The sequence below is a fragment of the Quercus suber genome, unplaced genomic scaffold, assembly GCF_002906115.3.
Source record: "Quercus suber isolate HL8 unplaced genomic scaffold, Cork oak 2.0 scaffold_343, whole genome shotgun sequence".
Lineage (NCBI taxonomy): Eukaryota > Viridiplantae > Streptophyta > Magnoliopsida > Fagales > Fagaceae > Quercus > Quercus suber.
In genome coordinates, this window is record NW_027069795.1 from 93001 (window position 1) to 114542 (window position 21542).

General features: G+C 32.4%; 1 protein-coding gene across 1 annotated transcript; it reads left to right on the forward strand.

Moving 5' to 3' along the window:
- Window positions 1–11929: 11929 nt before the first annotated feature.
- On the forward strand, window positions 11930–13525 carry LOC112005110 (probable sugar phosphate/phosphate translocator At4g32390). The gene has a single exon (XM_024037359.2). The coding sequence runs from the start codon at window positions 12143–12145 to the stop codon at window positions 13190–13192; it is 1050 nt and encodes a 349-aa protein (XP_023893127.2). The 5' UTR covers window positions 11930–12142; the 3' UTR covers window positions 13193–13525.
- The last annotated feature ends 8017 nt before the right edge of the window (window positions 13526–21542 follow it).

The following is a 21542-nucleotide window of genomic DNA, read 5'->3' on the forward strand; positions in this document are numbered from 1 at the left end:
AAAAAGTTTGATTTTTTTTTATTAAACATGCCTAACAAAATGAGATGGAAGGAATATATATTTGAAGGAAAAAAAATTATAAAAAATTCCTTTGATTGTAGAATTTTCTTAAAGAATTTTGATTGTTGTTATCTATTTTAAAAACTTAAAATAAATATAGAATGTGCCTATAAATAATTAAATATATCTAAAAGATTATATATTAATTAATTATTGTATCCCCACCGTGTTGTGTCTTAATTTCTTAATAATTGCTGTGTTACCATGTCTCTATCACGCCGTGGCCATTTTAGTTTCCATATATGTCCATGCTTCTTAGATTTTTTGGGGTTTTGATGTTCCTTCAAATGTTAGTAAACACAAAACATTTTTGTATGTCAACACAGAAATTTACACTAAGTTGTTTGAAAATATTTGTTACGATTTTAAAAATTGTAAAAAAATTTATGAGAAAAAGTGTTGAATTCATGCCTGCCAGGTTTTACCCCATTTTAACCCTTCTGTATGTAACTACTGACACCTTCTTACATCATTGGTGGTCCTTACCTGTTCACTAAATTTCTCTATCGATCTAGCCACTTCTGCTAACCATCCTCACTATCTACTAGCTACCACTCGATCCTCCCTCTACTCGACCACCTTTGCCATTTTGCCCATCGCTGACAACCACTGGTTTTGCCCATCAATTTCTGATCACCATTTGTTGTCAAACCCATTGTCACTATTCATTAGCAACTAATATTGTCATTGTCACTAATCATTAACACTAGAAATTATTTTTTTGGGTCTCAAGCAAATAATAGAAAACATGTAATTTTTCTCGAAATCATTTACCACTAAATATATTCTTTTAGAAAAATATTTTATGTTCAAATATACCAAACCTCAAATATTTAAATACATATTATTATGTAAAATCAAGGGTCTAGAGTCTAGACAACCCGTGAACATACATAGTTGAAACAGTTTTCACTTTTCATAGTAGCAATACAATATTGTGGCGATTGAGTGGTATAAAAGCCTCTTTTAGCTACAGATGCATCCAATAAATTTTAAATCCATAATTTTATCCTTCGTCTCACTAAACTATTTTTTAAATAGTATAATAATTGGGGCAAAAGAAATTTGAATCATAAATGTCTCTTTTAAAAACATCAGGTATCAATTAATTGAACTATAAAACTCTTAACTACATCTCTATAAATTTGTACTAAAATTTTTTGATTTTGGCATAAGAAGCTATTTTACTTTGAATGTAATGCATAATTCATTGGCTAGCTTAGCATATCTAATACATGAAATTGCACAGTGAACAAAATATAGACTTATTGTTACCATTTAATTATAATTAATCTTTTTTTTTTTTACCTTGCAAAATGTGAAATCCAATTTTAAGAGGCTAGCAAAATCAACAAGAAATTGGGAAAGAAGTTTTTGGGTTGGCAATTATCATCGAAGTTGTCAATATAAAAATAATTGGTTACAAGTTGGACTAATTGGACCAAACCAATCTATGAACATGTGATACATTCATAAAGTGTTACATCTCTTGGTCTATATTTTTTATTCTTAATATGACATTTTTTTTTATATATCGATATTTAAGGGTACGAATTTAAATCTCAAATATCTCTATTAAAAACTTCAAAAAAATATTAATTAATTAAGTTATGAGACTCTTGGCTTAATATATCAATTTTTTTTAAGTCATATAATTCATGACTAAAGCTATGATTAGGTGAGGTAACATAATATCCTAATTTACATTCCACCAACCTATCTATTTTGTATATTTATAATAATTATAATATTATCATTAATTATCACTCAGATGCAACCTTCTTCTCAAAAAATAATAATAATAATAATAATTCAGATGCAGCCTATGAGCCAGCTGGAATCAAAATTGACTTCGCACCTTCACACTAGTCACTACCCAACTTGCAATTATCTGTGAACAAAAAAACAAAGAGAAAACAACAAATAGATAAACGAGTATAGCGTATGCATTATCTCAAAACTCGGATAATAGGTAATATTCTATCAAAATCCCACTCGATCTATCTACCAAGTCAAACTTTGCAAAATAACAAAAAACTACGTATGCTATTGTTTGATTAGTCAATTTCCAATAACCTAATTATCAGGAGATTATCTCTTTTCTTTTCTCTTTATTCTCAACCTCTAGAATCTAGATACCAACAATTTTGATAACCAGTAAGTAGATCCCACACTTTGAGTGTAAATAATATTTAAATAGCAATAATACCTAGCATATGTATTATATACCTTAGCTTCAACATGATTGGTTTGGTGAGGAATAAGTGGATTATTGTGCCTGTAAAATGCAGAACATAAGTGAATTATTTAAATAGCATAAGTGATTTATTTAAGTGAATTATGTGTTGTATATATCCCATAGACTCATAGTACTTCTAATCGTACAGACATACACAGAACATTTTACTAATAAGTGATCTAATAAGCGAAAGTTTGAACTGTCGGTGGCCCTTTTTGGTGTCTAGTGTGTAGGATTCGAATGGTACCTCCTATTCCCTCTATTTACCTAATAATAAAATAAAATGACCATTGAATATGTGTTTTCATCATCTTCTATTTGTTTTAGGAAATGGTTAGAAATCTACACTATGATGCAGTCTCTGCTGCTTGACCCAGCTAGCCCTCCCTTAGACCCTCATGCAGTTAGTGCATGGGGGAGGTATCACTTGGACTAACATATCTGGTGGTGTGTTTTCGTTGGAAGATGTGTATCCCATCGAGTCCCTAGTTCTTGTTTTAAATTCAACATTTCCTTTTGAGCACCTTCTTGTACTTGTATGCTCCATTTGGCACTTATGCTCGGATCTTGAGCTTAGAATCAACTTGTTTAACTCAATTGACTTTTTGATAGATCTCTAGTAGCTGTAGTTAGACTCCAAAAAATGAAGAAAAAATAATTTTAGATTGACAAATATTTTTGAACAATTCAAAAGTAAAAATATTTAGGTTAAATTATTATTTTGGTCCTCCAAGTAAAGTTTGATTTGATCATTCAACTATTACTGATGGCTGATGCTAATTTAATCCCTCAATTTTCAAAACTAAGTTTATATCATTCTTGTATCTTCTATCCACTTAAATATAAAATCCATGTTGTTTATGTTGACATTTTGATATATAATATTCTAAAATACTTTAACATCTTCCCTCGAGGTGAAGATGTAACAAAAACTTATGTTCGGAAAGAAAGTTTCAACACCCATCAAATGAATCGAGACTCACTGTGAAAAAAAAAAAAAAAAAAGAGAAGATCATCGTTGAAGAGAAAGAAGTGCATGATGCAATGGCGGCTAGCTCTAGAATATTTTTTTTTAGGGAGGTCAGTAATGGCAGAGCCAGCAATTTGTGAGTTGGGGGGAGGGGGGTAAGCAAGTAAAAAAATAAGATTATCATTTTTTTTTTTTGGTACATACAACTTTCACATTATATACAATACAACTATATTGTAAAATAGTCTAAAAAAATTATTAATAGTTTAAAGATCGTTAAGACAACAATCATTGGATACACAAACAATTAGGGTTAGGGTGTTCAAATTTTTATTGTAGGAGTCAAAACAATAAAAATTTTAAAAATTAAAAATTATATATAATTTTTTATATTTTGGGCCAAGTTAGGGGATTCATTTGAACCCCTAGGCTGGTCATGGGGCTACCCCCTGCATGATGCACATGAAAAATGTGAAAAGAGTTTTGACATGAGAGCGTATGTATAGGCTAATTTATATTATATGTACTGTGTAAAGACCAATTAAAGTCAAATAATAAGCAAGACACATAATCAAGATCAAACTAGTGTGTGACATCTCTAAAGTGACATTTAGCATGGGGTAATGTTTTAGTATTTCTAGGAATGTTGAAAAACTCTCATATTTTGTTGCAAACCATACAAGGGAATCATATGCTTGGAGTAGTATTGCATTTCACTCAATGCCATTTTTGTAGGAATGTGGATCCCCTTTAAAAAATGTGGGTATCCACACCTCCATACCTAAATAGAGTTACATTTTGTATAATTGAAAATTTTACCAATTTCCCCTACTCTTTAACCAATAGAAATAAAATAAAAATATTATTATAAATTGACAATTTAAATAATTTTTTTTTGAATTATAAATGTCATTTAAAAAATTGTTATACTGTAATTTTATTGAATTTTTCATGATTTATAGTTTATATTTTGTTTCTCATAATTTATTTGGAAGAAGATTAAAAAAAAAAACTTAATATTATATTTAGGAATCAAATGGTATTTTAGGAACATAAATAATTCTTCTAAGATTCTTAAAAATAAACCAAATATACGCATCTCATATTCTTAGGATTCTTATTAGATTCCAAATCAAACCAAATATATAATAGTTACTTTCCTAGAGATTAAAATTTTTAGTCATCACATTCCTAAGAATTTGGATGTCTGAGATTATATGAGTTCTCCAATACCAAACACCTACTAAAAGCATGTAGGAGTTGCGGAGGGTGTCTTCAAATTAGAGAGTGGTGTGTACAACACCATGGAAGCTTAAAATAGGGATTGTAGGGTGTGTTAGGGAATGTGCAATGTGCTAAATGGAAAATTTGAGAGAACCTTTATGCATATCTAAGGAGTATAGCAGTTATAGATGAGATCCCCATGAATCTAGACTTCAGGTGTGGGGTTTGATGTTGGCAGCAAAAGCAACAATATTGAAGATTAACAAGGTTTAAAGATTTTGGTTATGGTACCCATTAACATAGTAAGAAGAAAATATATTGATGTAAAAACAAAAGGAGCAAAAACAAGAGAATTAACATGCTTTCACCTGACGAATTTTTTTCCACATCAAAAGACTATAATCAACTATTTGTTTGGGAACATCTTATTATTTAGATTTTTGCAAAAAAAAAAATTTGTTGAAAATGTGTTAAAGTATACCTATACTTTGAAAAAGTAAAAAAATGAAGTTTTAAAAAGCTATACATAAAAGCTAAAAAGCAAAAAACTGGCTTATAAGCTAGTGTCACACACATACATCTATACTATATTGAACTATATACTGTGTTATAATAAACACAAGGCCAAAATGCAAAACTCACCCTCTAAGTTTCATCATTTTTCATTTCAGTCCTCTAAGTTTGTATTTTGTCATTTTAGTCTTTTAAGTTTCACTCATTCTCAATTAAGTCCTCCGTTAAAACTCTGTCAATTGCTGCCGTTAACTTATTTAATATTTATTTATTTATTTATTTTAATCTTAATTAAAAAGAACCAGAAAAATACCTCAAACAAGGTTGCTCCCCCACATCCGAAGAACTCAAAATTGAAACCCCACCCATGATGAAATCATCATTATGTTTACTCATAAAATAAAATGATGTATCTGTCATGAAAATTTAAAATAAATAAATTTTGGAAAAGAAAGAATTGACATTGCAAATCCCTGGAATCATTCGATGGCTTGTTTGGTGTGGAAGGTGTCATTCTTTCCTTTGATGCCTTGGCAGATGACGCGAGTGTTCTTGTCCACGAAAACTACCGGTGGAGGATGCATAGCCGCGGCGGCATATTGCTGAGTCTGAGTCCATGAAGAAGAAGAAGAAGCTCTAGAGATGAGCCAATCAGCTTGGCGACCCATCTAATTCCTTCTTTCACATTTTTTAAATAGCAAAGATTCCATTCGTGTCTACTGTCTGCCTTGCCTTCCTCTATTATTGCTAGCTCTCTTTCTTTCCCTAATACTTTGGCGGGTGGGGTTTCAATCTTGTGTTCTTCAGAAGTAGAGAGCGACGTTCTGGTGTTTTTTTTTTTTTTTTTTTTTTTTTTTTTTTTTTTTTAAATAAGTTAACGGCAGCAATTGACAGAGTCTTAACAGAGGACTTAATTGAGAATGAGTGAAACTTAAAAGACTGAAATGACAAAATGCAAACTTAGAGGACTGAAATGAAAAATGATGAAACTTAGAGGGTGAGTTTTGCATTTTGGCCTAAACACAATATAGGGTTTACATATGTACATTAAGAGTGTGTTTGACTTTTGCTTATTTTTGGTAGTTTATTTTATTTATTTTTTTTTTTTTTTGAGAAGGACTATTTTGGTAGTTTATTTGTATAGTGTTTATCAAATGATTTGGTTTTTGGTAACTTTTATGTTAAATGTGTTACAAATAAAAGTTAGATTATGTACATTAAATGTTAAAAATAAAAGTTAGATTATTTGCTAAAAAGCATAGAAAAAAGTAAAAAAGCAAAAGGCAAAACTTTTTTAAATAGATCCCAAGTGCACACTTAGATCATCCACAGCAGTGGAGCTAAAAATTTAGCAATTTAGCTCCACTAAAAGTTATTTTATCTATTTTATTTACACACATACTGTAGTAGTGGATCTATTTTAACTTTCAACACAATAAAAATAATATAAATATCACAATAAAATAATATATCTACTACAATAAAATAATCTATCTCACTACAATAAAAACACCACAAACCGATCCACCAACACGGCCAACCAAGAACAACTGCCCACAACCACCCAACAACAACCACTGCCAACCAGAATCAACCGCTCACAACCACCATCAACATAATTCCCAAGCCATCACCACCATCAAAAACCCAACCCACTCCACTGCCCATCAAAACCGATTGCAAAACACACCAAAATCCACCAAAACCCATTGTGAAACAAACTGAAACCCACTACAAAACCCAACCCAACCCAACCCACCGCCACTAACCACCACTGCCCACACCCACTGCCACAGCCACCGATACTCATTGCCAAACTCACCAATACCTAACCCACAAACCCAAAATCAAATCACAAACTCAAACCCACTTTGAAATCAAACACAAATCCAAACTAAAATCCCTTCTTTTCATGAAACCTAGAGAAACCCACAAAATCCAACCACAGCCACGAAATCCGCAACGCTCTTGAGTTCGATGAAGGCAGTGTCGATGGAGCTTGGATCGACGATGAAGCTTAGGTCGGCAATGGAGCTTGGATCGGCAGTGAGATGGAGCACTAGGCTTGTCGGCGTTGGGTGAGCGGTGAGATGGAGGATTGGGTGAGATGGGTCAACAGCGTGGGACGGCAACGTGGGCGATGATAATGAAGATCAGCGATGATGAAGATCCATAATAGATCGGCGAAACAAAGAGTAGATGAGGGAGTGAAAAAAAAATGAGAAGGAAAGAGGAAGAAAGAAGAGAAGCCGGAGAGAGAGAGAGAGAGAGAGCCAAGAATTTTTACATGGGGGGGCCGATTCGAACCATGAAGTTGAAATCGACGACGATGAGTATCATCGTTGTATGGATAGTCTATATTTTTAGGTTGATATGGACATTTTTGAGATAAGCTCGTCGGATTTCATCTTATTTGTTGATAGGGAATTCACATATTTGTTTACGTGATCTTGGATCACGATCTATCTTTCAGATTGAANCCTAATTTCTGAATTGCTAACATCTTTTTTCTTAAAGAATACATAAATTATTTTTCGTTTGCTCATAATTCTTTTAACTTTAAGAATATGACTCAAAAATTAACCTGAAAAGAAGTTTAAAAAATAAAATTTGAATTAGAAATTTTTACTTAGTTATATGGATGTTATTCATACTCAAGAAAAAAAAAATTTTCCACTATAATTTAAACATACAACTCATTTTTAATACGACTTTAATTAATAATAACTCCTCAAATAAAAACAAAAATTAAACACACAAGTATTCGTACACAACATAAACCAAACAATTTAACAACACCCACAGCCACATGATATCTAACTAATAAAAAATAGGTAATAAATTAAAACAATTTTACCTTAAAACTTTGTCTTACAAATTCAAAGATGGGTCACCGTGTGCAATGCCTACTTCCTCTCTGACTTCTCCAACTTTAGATCTTCCCTTCAAGACTCATCACAAACAATCTCCCCATGCTTCAATCATGTATTTCTCTAAAAATTTATGAAAATATAAAGAGCATGTGAATATTTAGGTGTAGATAGTTGAGAAAAAAAAAAAAGACTAAAAAGAGATGAATGTCTAATGCTTAAGAAAGAGAAGAAAACTCACCAGTTACCAAGTAGTTACCAAGTTTCAAAACTAAAACTGATGAAGAAAGAAAAAATTGGTCAGGATTTTTTTTTTTTTTTTCAACTGTGAGTACAAAGAATGGAGTTTTGGGGTTGTAGGTAGGCAAAGGTACCAGTGCAAATGAGTGGTATCAAAGAGACACAAAAAAGAATAAAGAAGACAAAAAAAAGAATAAGAAGTAAAGAAAGGATTCTGTGGGTCATGGGTGGATTTTTTGAGATGAAGAGAAAGTGAAGTTTTGTTTTTAGTGTTTGACTTGAGCAGGCCAACTTGTTTTATTTGGATAATAAGGTGATAAGGCTAAAACTAAAGCTGGCTTGGGAGAATATTTGAGCTAGGAGTTGGGCATTGGGGGGGGGGGGGGCGGCTGTCCAATATTAGGGGGGCCCAATTTTTTTTCTACCTACTTTAATGGATTTTTTTTTTTTTTGTAGGGGCCGGCCCCCCAAGCCACTATTGGCTCGCCTTGCTCCCAATAAATCACATGGACTTTATTCTTCTTCATTGCTTCTGTTGCAACGCATTGCCATTGCTGCTAGACACGCATGTCTCTCCTTCTTCCAAATATACCAATAGGTCCAACAATCTCACATCTTTTTTTCATTTTTTAAAGTTATTTCAAAGTTACTTTTTTTTTTCCTTTATCTAACATTCTCCTAATTTAATTTTGGTTAAATTAGTAACTTTATTTTATTGGACTTCTATTTAAACATATTGGAATAATATCATAATAATGTAATCAATGGTTTTTTTTAAGAATACTGGGCTACGTTGGTTTTGTAAATACTATAGATTACTGTAGTTTAGGTTAATATACTAAGTTTAGTTCGTTTGGAAATAATTTATTTAGATTTTGTTGAAAACCTTTTATTGATTATAGATAAAAAAGTAAAAATTAAATAAAATAAGTATGTGATTCACGTGAGACTCGCAAAATGGTAAGAAAAATAAACAATAAGCTTGCTTATAATGCCCCCCTCCAAAAAAAAAAAAAAAATGCTTATAAGTATCCCTAACAAACACTAAGAGCACTCACAGTAGTGGTGCTATATTGCTATATTTTAGCTCCTCAAACCCTAAAATCATACTCACAGCAGTAGAGCTAAATCTATAATTTTTAGCTTCATTGCTACAGTGCACATCTATGATAGATGTGCACTGTTCATGAGAGCTAAAAAAAAATTATTTTATTGAATTTCTCTCTCCTCTTCCATAAAATCTTCAATATCTTCTCTCTCTCTCTCTCTCTCTCTCTCTCTCTCTCTCTCTCTACGCCCCTGATTGGGGGGAGGGAGGTGGGGGGCACGTCACGGTAACCACATCACCAACGCCGCATGCAGCTACAGCTGCAGTTGCAGCCCCACATGACGACTCTCATTGTCGACAATCGAACATTATATGCTCCTAGTAAAATTCGAATCTAAGCTCCAGACTTGAAATCACATTTCAATTTAGTCCGATATTTACACATTTTACGATTGGGCTTGCTTTGAAATTTAATGGGCCTTCAAGGGCAAGCCATTATTGGACAGCACACTTTGTCTTTTTTTAAATATAAAAAGATAATATTTACAAGTCTCATTTATTATTATTCTTTATCATCAAATAAAAATTAGTTATCAATTTATTTTTGACATGGATCAGATTCAGTAATTTTATTTGAGGACAATCAATTTTATCAATTCTTTTTTTTAATAAATATAAATTTTATCAATTCAACAATTATAAATTTTTCTCTCATTTTATCTTGTTACCTATAATTTATGGGTTTTATTAATGGGTGCCTTAAGAGTAATTGTAAATAAATTATTTTAGAAAAAATTTGATACAACTTTCATAGGAAATATAAAAAAAATTTAAAAAAAATTAATTACTTTTTTCGTTTTTTAAAATATTTCCTATGGACTTTCAAGGTCATGGTATTGGACGGCACACTTTTTCTTTTTTAAAATATAAAAAGATAATCTCTACAAGTCTCATTTACTATTGTTCTTTATTATCAAATCAAATCATTTATCAATTTCTTTTTGATATGGATTAAATTCAGTTATCTTATTTGAGGGCAATAAATTTTATCAATTCAACCATCATAATTTTTTCTCTCATTTTATCTTGTTACCTATAACTTATGAGTTCTGTTAATGGGTGTTCTAAGGATAAATATTAATAAACCATTTTAGAAAAAAATTAACACTACTTTCATGGGAAATATAAAAAACTGTAAAAAATTTAACTATTTTTTTTCTTTTCACAAAAAATATTTTTTAAAATATTTCCTAAACCAATGTCTTTAAAGTATCCGTTAAATTTTTCTTATAATTTATAATCTACTAAATTAAAGACATTTCATTTTTGGTTGGTTGACTTCATAATATTTTTCCTTTTGAGACCTCACAATTTTACATGTTATTATTCTAATATTTATTTATTTTATTGAATTTAAAATTTCATTTGATACTTAAACCATCTATTAGAATCTTGACATATCACATTTCTTTTGATGATATATAATATATGTTTCCATATACAAACACAATCATTATAAATGCCTAATTGTAGAATATTTAGTTCTAGAGATTAAATTCTATAATGATGGGGTATAAAAACCTCTTCAATCCCAACATGTCACATCATCATATCACATATTAAAGATTAGGCACAATCACATGCAATCAATTTTAATACTCATATGAAAATCCAACTTAATTGGGAATTTATTCAGATATTATTAGGTGTGGTACAATAAATTGAGTTTTAAGTAAAAAAAAAAAAAAAAAAAAAACTAATGTGACAATTTCTTATTGGATTGTGCAAAACATAGGTTTTACACCCCTAAACTTATCAAATTCGGACTCTTAGTTCTATATACAAACACAATCATATTAAATGTCTATTATTAGTGGGTTTCAGTTAGCTTAATTCGTAAAACCTCTCGTTGATAATAGATCTGGGTTTAATTCCCGCCAAAAAACTAATTAATGTCTTGAACCAATGATAAAGAGCAATCATCATAGAGTGACACCATAAATTTGAAATTCTATTGTATTTATTAAAAAAAAAAGTCTATTAGTAACTATTTTCAACTTTCATATTTAGGAAAAAAAAAAAAAGATAAAAAAATTACATTATATTAAAACTTTCTTGTGCATCCATATATATTTAGGTCCTGTTTGGTAGACTATCTAAACAACATATTTTCAGTTTTTAAACAACAGTATACACATTTTTACACATTTTTTTCACTCATACGTACTTAAAAAAACTACAAACAACATTACTCAAATTCTTTTACCAAACAGGCTTTTAATCTTTTGACGCATTCTTACAATCTTCTAAAAAAAAAAACTTTTGAGGCATAACAATTTTACAATTTATTATTCTAATATATATGGTGCCATTAAGTGATTTCAAAAAATAATAAATAAAGATTAAAATTATTTATTTATGGGTAAAGGATGTAGATTTGTAAGATCCCTAACCATTACTCATAATTAAATACCTTCATAAAGATTTTGTATTTTTTTTTTTAATATACATTTTCCAAAGATTCCAAAGCCAATTCACCAAATACCCCCAATAAAAAAGGCCCACTCAAAAAAAAAAAAAAAAAAAAAAAAAAATATTTTGTTTTGTTTTTTTTTTTTTTTAATATACATTTTCCAAAGATTCCAAAGCCAATTCACCAAATACCCCCAATAAAAAAGGCCCACTCAAAAAAAAATTAAAAAAAAAAAAAAAAATCGATCTAGTACCGCGCCTACTGCCACATACATTATTAACACAAGTCATAGACTCATACACCCCATAGACACAACGCCTTTGTTTGTATCTCAAATGAAACAAAAAAGCAAACAAAAACATCAAACTCATCTCTCTCCTCTTCATCTGTATAGATAAATCAAATACAAAAACACACACACACACACAAAGACTCGGATTTGAGTCGGAAAGAATCACAGAGCTCAGAGCAGAGAGTACTCTCAGCGCACACACACACACAAAAAATGGGGAAAGGTGGCGCTCTGAGCGAAAGCGTCCTGAAGAAGATCGTCCTATCCTACACCTACGTAGGAATCTGGATCTTCCTGAGCTTCACCGTCATCGTGTACAACAAGTACATTCTCGACAAGAAGATGTACAACTGGCCATTTCCGATCTCTCTAACCATGATCCACATGGGTTTCTGTTCTTCCATCGCCTTCTGCCTTGTCCGAGTTTTCCGTCTCGTGGAACCAGTTTCCATGTCAAGAGATCTCTACCTTTCATCGGTGGTACCCATCGGAGCTCTCTATTCTCTCTCTCTTTGGCTTTCTAACTCGGCCTATATCTATCTCTCTGTCTCATTCATCCAAATGCTCAAGGCTTTGATGCCTGTAGCTGTGTATTCAATTGGAGTTTTGTTCAAAAAGGACCCTTTCAAATCTGATACAATGGCCAACATGCTCTCGATCTCTGTCGGTGTGGCCATCGCCGCCTACGGTGAAGCGAGGTTTGATTCATGGGGTGTTTTCCTTCAATTGGGTGCTGTTGCTTTTGAGGCCACAAGGCTTGTCATGATTCAGATCTTGCTCACCTCTAAAGGCATAACCTTAAATCCCATTACCTCGTTGTACTATGTTGCTCCTTGCTGTTTCGTTTTCTTGCTAGTTCCATGGATCTTCGTCGAATTGCCGGTTTTGAGAGAGTCTTCGAGTTTCCATTTTGATTTCGTGATCTTTGGGACTAATTCTCTCTGTGCTTTTGCTTTGAATCTTGCTGTGTTTTTGCTTGTGGGAAAGACTTCGGCTTTGACCATGAATGTGGCTGGTGTGGTGAAAGATTGGTTGTTGATTGCGTTTTCTTGGTCTGTTATTAAGGACACGGTCACACCCCTTAATTTGTTTGGGTACGCGCTTGCTTTCTTGGGTGTTGCGTACTATAACCATTCCAAATTGCAGGCCTTGAAGGCGAAAGAGACGCAGAAGAAGGCGGCACAGGCCGATGAAGAGGCCGGGAAGTTGTTGGAGGAGAGGGAAGGAGATGGAATGGGAAAGAAGAGTGAATCACAGGATTAGTTATTTATTTTTAGAGAAAGTGAAATGGGGGAAAAGAAAAGGAGTAATGAAAATAAGAAGAGAGAAGAAGATGAAGAAAGAGGCTAGGTGCCTTCGGATAGATCTGGGTTTGGTAATGTTGTCCTGTATTTGATTTGTCTGTTTATTTTTAGTAATGTTTAAGGATTTGAGATTCAATCTGTTGCTTATAAGGCCAATTCATGTATCTTAGATCAGTAGAGTAAGAATCTCAAATGCCCTTCTTTCTTCTTTTTTCTTACTTATGTTTGTTTAGGAGCTCGTTGTTCTTATGACATTTTCAGTATGCTTATTTATTCAAATTTGTTTCGTTTACTCGGTTGAATTGTTTTTTTTTTCTTTTTGATGGTATTATGATTTGGCATTGCCCACATTATAATTTGGCTCACATTTGGGATCTTCTTGCATCTTGGGGTTTATTTTTGTGACCTTTATCTTGAAGTCTTTGAAAGACAACACTTCTATCTGAAACAGGAAAGAATGATGTTGGATGAGGGAGGTGGAGATATATGCTTGTTGTAGCCAACAATAATAGTAAAATGTTAAATTCAAGTGCAAAGGTTGTTGGGTACCACAAACCAAATAATTAGCATTGCACACACACACTCCCTTACAACATCTAAGGTTTATGGAACTGAAACTTTGGTGTTTGTTGAACCTTTAGTTGGTGTTAAACCAAAAGATTGTGGATCTCGCATGTGATGCTTCATGTTGCTGTTTTTCAAGTTGAAGAATTCCAGCTGCTGGGTTTCCTTGACATGAGTTCAGATTCTGGTTAAGTCAACTACTTTCATGCATGCACTGTGCAGATCTACCATTAATTCAAATGAAAATTGCACAGTTTATATAATGACCACAAACCCTCAAAGATTTGTCTACATAGTGAGGTCATGCGTTCTTATCTGTTGAGAATATGTGAATTAATAGAATACTCGTCTCTTATTGGTGTGAATTTGAATACTATAAGAATTTATTGAACTTGATCAATCCTGCTAACTTCCCATATATGCAAGTCCTGGTTGACATGACTTACAATAAGGTTACGAAAACATCCTGCATTCAATGAATATTAGCACTGTTCTGTTGTTCTCTTATTGGTGTGAATTTGAAATTTTGAATACAATAAGAATTTGTTGAACTTGATCGATCCTGCTGAGTTCCCATATATGCAAGTCCTGGTTGGCATGACTTATAAGGCAACAAAAACATCCTGCATTCGATGAAGATTAGCTCTAAGCTGTTATCTATTTCACACATACCTAGGTTTCTAACAGCTGAGGGATAGGCCACTTTGCCATTCTAGGGCCTATCTTTGCCAACCTGATTATGCATAACATCAACATGGTTCTAACTCTGGCCTGTTTGATTTGGGGCCATGCTTATCTTCTATACCATATGGGTTGTGTGCTCTATCTTCTTAATTTCTATCTTGCCAAACACCATTTTTGATCCTTGAGGTGTGTCATTTTTCAATTTTGGTCCACTATGTTTTAAACCAGGGAATTGTCAATATCTTAATGATGTGAGAAAATTAGTGACGAGAGTAGTGTTGCACTCATGCGGTAATTTAGGTGATTGAACTTCAAGGAATCATCAAATTCAGTGATCGTGGTGTGGTTGCAAATGGATTAGAGAGTGCCTTACCTAACGTTCCTTCTGTGGCATTGGACAGCCATCTTTATCATGTTCCTCCGACAACTCAGTAAAGTGTTAAGGTCCCTAATTTCGCAATGAGTTGAGTGCCTGAGTAGTTTCATTTCCATGTTTCATCAGCATTGCCTCATACCCAACTATGAGTTGATTATGCGCGCCGTCATTTCTGCAAGCGAATCTTTGTCTCTTGGGTATCATAATTTTAAGGAAGCTGTAGATGTCGAGTCATGGAACCAAAGTGAGCTTTCGCTTAATAGTTTTCACAGGGCTTTTCTATTTCTAAAAATATAAAATAAAAAACAATAAACAATAAGTCAATAGTGAGTTTTTTTTTTTTTTTTACAATTTTTTCCACAGCTGTGGAGAGGTGGCATATTAAGATTTATGCTAGTTGTGTCATATTAACAGTTGTAAAAAAAGAGTGATTTTTTAAATTTTATGTTCCTAGCTTAAAAAAAATCTAAAGGCTAGAAGTTCAAGCTCACCATATGCAGTTGAATATGGCTACGAGTAAAAAATAGATGAAGTTTTACATAACTATAAATCTTGCTGTGACTTGCAAGTACAAATTTAATGTTGAATAGACAACGAATGATAGATAAACCTCGAATACTAGTTGATTATGAAGCATTGAAGCTCTCCTTTTTTCTTTTTTTTCTTTTTTTTCACTCAGTACATTCTAAGAACTAAATGGGGGTTAACGAAACTTTTATAGAGAAGACTTGGAAGAAAGAATCGAAAGCACTTCTGGGCTGGATACCAATTTTGGCAATGATTATTAGACTGTAAGCATCTTTCTTTCAAGTAAATAATTCTGGTGAATTCCGGAAAGAAATGTTCTTTGGAGCATGGATGTCATGAAGTAGTAGTTATGAATCATGACTATCAAAAAAAAAAACAAAAAAAACTAAAAAGAACAGAACAAGCATACACTTCATGGATGCGCAAGTAACACACGGCCACCTCATTATTAGGTCACAAGAACACCATGTTTGGTTCAAGGGAAGAGAGGTGGATGGGAAAGGGGGGGTGAAGGGCTGACAAAGGAAATGGAAGGATTTTGTTTCCCTCCAAATCCACTATTCACTTTCCTTCCAAATTGGAGAGTGAGAGAAATAGGAAGTTTAAATTTTATTTTTTTAATAGTAAATTTGAAATCATTTCCTTCAACTTTTTTCTCCTAACTGAACCACATGAAAAATGAAAATTTTCTTTGCTCTTCCATTTCCTCTCCCCCTCCATTTTGCCAAACATAGTGGAAGTGTCATCATCACCTTCCTAAACACCAGTAGAACAAAAAAAATTGATTGGATGCAATTTTTTGAGAAGGGAAAATTTGCAATTCATTCAAAGAAAAAATTACTAACTTTCACATGCTTCGTAGAGTGGCTACTAATATAGGCTCAATAGATTATAAACAAAAAAGGGTAACCTGAGAAGAGCAAGACTTTTTTGATAATGCAACTGATCTATATGGGGTCAAGAATTTGAACATTGGATATTTTTGTTAGAAATACTAAGAGTTGTCAATTGAGCTACAAGGCTCTTGGCAAATATGATTGAAGACTAAATCCCAATAAAAGTTCTAATTACAAAAAATAACAGGATTTAATTAAGCTTGTTTGCCAAAATCTAGAACTAACTTTAACAATGAAACTTATAATTCACAGCATGGGCTCAATTAATGTTTTTATTGAATGGTAAAATACATGACTCAACCTCAAATGAGATTTTAGTAATCCAACTATAAATACCATGCATTCTCACCCAAAAAAAAACTTTAAATACCATGTACCAGTTAACCGCACAAGCTTTAGGCCTAGGATTAGGAATGAAGGGCAACTAATGGGTATCCAAATGATGTGGCATCTCGACTCTCGAGCTCAGAAGCGCTCCTCATTTCGTCCTCAAAGGAGCTTGGGACCAAGATGAGAAGATGACTACGCTGAGTTGACCCACTAAACCAACCTAGGACACTATTTAAAGAAAGAATCCTAGAAACCTTGTGATTGGCTCATTGTTCCTGAGAATCACTTTCTCATTTGAATCATATGGGCATACAAATATGAAGGATATGGATATAAATTATATGGTATCAATTTATTTAGTTTTTTTAAGAAAACTTTTCACTATAGGTGTGCTAAAGTATATTTGTACTTCGAGAAAGTGAGAAGAAGTAAGAAAAATGTCAAGTTTTAAAAAGTTGTACATATAATGAATTTGACATTAGCTTTTAGCTTTTAGCTTTTAACTTTTATGTACAGCCTTTTTAAACCCTTTTTTTTTTTTTTTACTTTTCCCAATTTTTTTCAAGATACAAGTATATTTTAATATACTTTCAGTAAAAAAGTTAGATAAGATGTTCTGGACTAAAAGCTAAAAAAGTAAAAAACTGAATTTATGATATGTTAGGAACACATGTAGACCCCTACATAAGGTCAGATAAAAAGAGCTTAAAGCTCTATCTTTGTTTTATTGACTTAAGCATAAGAGGATCCCAGTAAAACAGAACCAGCGACAAGTGTTTGTAGGTGAAGATCTGCTCGTGTAATCAAAATCTGCATCAACAGGCAATATAAAATTCACTAATCACCATAACATGTTTAGCACCGACATATAATGTTCACATTAAAATGTCCAACTATCCTGACTTCTGAATGATCCGTTTGCCATCAATTTCAGCACAAACCGATCATGATTCCATCAATTTGAAATAGGACAACGCTGGCTGCATCAAGGTTTCGAATTAAAATATACATATTCTACTCACTTATTTTACACCATACTTGTGAAGGTATCCTCTTATCTAAACCAATAGAGAATGCTGGCCGACAAGCTTTTGGCAACATTCCAAATTTTGTCTATGCCTCGCAGGTCACAGCTAAGGACTAGTACATTGACATTTGACACCTCATGTCTAATTGGTGCTTATATACTAAAAAGTTGATTTTCAACCCATTAAAGTTTTAGATTTCAGGTCTGCTATTGACCAACAAGTTCACAGTTCAGAGACAAGTTTCACTCAGTGAAGCAGTTCACTACTACGGCTTCTTCATTCATAAGAAAAGTGCATACAGCTTTGTCAGTAAATTATGTCTTTGAAGTATGTCCAACCAAAAATGCAAAACAAATTTTCATCATGAAACTTCAAACAAGGCGCAGGATTAACAGTGATCTTCACTTCATTAACCAACTCATTTTAAAACATTTTTGGTATATGATCTTAAACACATGTTTTCAATTTTTAAACAATATTACACGTATTTTCGTACACTTTTATCCATATTTTCAAAAAAACTAAAAACTATTATTTAAACACATGTTCCAAACGGACCCATTATTTCAGGTTTATTGCTTTGGGACTTAAGCATGTTTATTGAACACTAGTGTTAGTGGCGCGTGCAAGGCACAAGCTTGCTTTATAGGGGGACTTCATTCTATCACCACTCAGCATTAAGTACAAGCAAATCATAGTTCCCAAAATCAGTCTAAGGGTATGTTTGAATAGTGTTGAAAAGCACTTTTCAATTGCATCTCACGTTTTTCAGAGAGTATTGTGCAGTGTTTATGGGACCTGCAAGTACTTTTTCAAGCAAAAACTTCTTCAAAATTGGGTCCCACGACACTATTCATACATTTAAAAATTATTTTACTACAGTATTTTCAATTTTCAATAATAAACGGTATCCAAACACACCCTAAGATTCACCAATATGCAAAAAATTTATATAGTTTTAGCACATGTAACATTACATGATCAAACCATTAGTTAACAAACTAAAGTTACAATTTTACATTCAAATTCATAATCTTGTTATGACCCTAGCGTTGGATAAATTATTTGAATTTAGTTAAGTGATAGAATAAATCTTCCTAGATAGATTAGTATTGTTATTTATTTATATTCAATTTAATTCCTATGTTTTAGGATAGGATTTGATGATGAGGTTATCTCATCTTTGGCTATTTATGTACATTGAATGCATTAATGAGAATTAATCAGAAAATTAATCAAAAATGTCTATTTCTTCTCTCAAGTTCAAGAGATTGGTCATCTCGAATTGACTACATTATCTTTCATTTCTCAGTTCACAACAAATCTTTACATTGAATAAGAAAAAAAAAAAAAAAAAAAATATTTTAGCTTTCAGAACATTAGATTTCATTAAAAATGATAGGGTGTCCACCTTTCATCCCTGATGCACAAACTATGTAAAAAGTGGTAGAGACCACAAAATTAGGTCTTCCTGCAACCAATGCAGCTTGTTTTATGGGAGCCTGCCCTAAATTAGCACTGAGAACATTGCCGAAGAATGCTTCTTGTACAAGTGACGGATCAATATCTGCTCCTAAGAGCAACTACTGGGGACCCCAAAACAAAAGTTCAAGAAAATGGCAAAATAAACTTTCCAATGACCGAGATTACCCATTCATGAAGCAGTAATAAAGGTTCTATGCCGACTTTCAATAGCTATAGATCCAAGCTTGGTGGCATATAAAGATAAAAGAGAACCCAAAAATCCACCTATATGTGTACATGCAGTACCAACAATGCAAAGATCTGCACAGAATAAATCAACAAGCATCTGCTTTCCAAACTTTCTGTTAAGTCCAATAGTTCAATCCATATTATCTCTTAAATAGAAGAGAATAAAGGATCTAATCACAGAGACATGAAGCACAAAGGCACCACTAACTACACACCTTTAAGTAACTTCAATATTATTGCAATCGCTTTACGATGTTGGTGTGCCTCAATTTACAGATACAACCAGAAATCTACAGTTCCTACATTATATAATAGAGGGCAAATACAAGATCTCTATGCTTAATTGAATCTGAAGATGCTATTCCAAACTTTCTGTTAAGTCCAATAGTTCAATCCATATTATCTCTTAAATAGAAGAGAATAAAGGATCTAATCACAGAGACATGAAGCACAAAGGCACCACTAACTACACACCTTTAAGTAACTTCAATATTATTGCAATCGCTTTACGATGTTGGTGTGCCTCAATTTACAGATACAACCAGAAATCTACAGTTCCTACATTATATAATAGAGGGCAAATACAAGATCTCTATGCTTAATTGAATCTGAAGATGCTACCACTGTTGCTAGTGACATGGATATATATGTAGACCATATCAACCAAATTAAGAGTAAGAAAGAACCATTGAGATATACACATACATCAATGAAAATAAAATATTGTTCCGTAAAGGAGAAAATGGCAGAAATAGACAAGAAAGATATGCCTAAAGTATACATTATGCAAGAAAAATTGAACAAGCAATCTTAGAAATCATTCTATAGCTATACATACGGATAGTATATAAAAAAAAAAAATATATATATATATATATATAAAACAAAAAAAAACACGATTCTTAAATATTTTAAAATCCAAATGGTACATTGGTACTTGCTTGCTTCTAGGGAATTTGAAATTACTCCAATTTGATCACATCCAAATGTTGAAGAAACTACAAGATAACAAACATTATGAGTGATTATTATTTATTGTTTATTTAAATGAATCACTTTTTTTTTTTTTTTTTGTGAAATAAAATTTAAATTGATATGAAAAGAAAATATTAAGGTTCTCATAAGAAATTATATATAAAAAGAAGTGCCAATCAGTTTGTGCACAAGCCCTGTAAAAATGCTCGTAATGTTTTCTGAGATCTAATCAACAACTTTTAGGTAAAAATGCTCATAACATTAACTCAATGACCATACTTTCCAACCCAATCACAAAGACATCTAACCAACACCTCTCACACCATAAGTCCCTCATTCAAGGCCATCCAATTACAGAACAAATTTGCTAACGCATAGGTGCAAACAGAATCTTAAAATCAAGATCAAATGTTGTACACTCACTCACAGAAGTCAAACAGGTTAACAAATCCAAGACAACAAGCACTATATTGGGCTTTGTGGAGCTTAGTTGTGTTTGATCCAGATTATAACCCGACCCGAAATAAAATTGTTATAGTTTTTTAATGGGAGATTAGGGTTTGGTGTGTTGTTTTTAGAGAGAAAATTGCACTGCTGCATCTTGTAATTTTTCCCTGTGAATAGTAAAATCCCTACAACTCCAACTTCATAGACATAGGCAAATTGCCGAACTACACAAATATTGTCTTATGTGATTCTTTAACGCATATTTTTCTTTATTTTTGCATCTCACATATCTGGGAATTTCATGTTTATTCCCTTCACACTGCTCCTAAAGCTTTTTATTTTATTAATAAATCAAAGTAATTCCTTGTTTTAATAACTTTCCCACACAAATATTATTTAAAAATAATAATAATAATACCAAACAAAGAGTCTTGGAAGTTGGAAAACTATGTTTTTTGGCTAATAACTGCAAATGATTAAAAAATAGGATATTTTCAAAAAATTATGATTATTTAAGATGTCTACAAGAATACATTCCAATGTCAAGGCAGGGTTTTACCAACAACCTTGGAATTTAGCACATCCTTAACATGCCAAATCTTTTTGAAGATTGTGGCTTGTCATTCCTAGCATTTGTATCAAGAGGAAAATAATCAAACCCAATCACGAATGACATCCATATTTTCAGCACATATGCTGTGATATTAGGGGCAGAAAATCCATTGTTTGCAATTTATTTGCACATTGCAACAATCATGCGATATGTTG

Excerpts from the sequence above, each read along its gene's own strand:
- LOC112005110 (XM_024037359.2), top strand. The coding sequence starts at position 12,143 with ATGGGGAAAGGTGGCGCTCTGAGCGAAAGCGTCCTGAAGAAGATCGTC.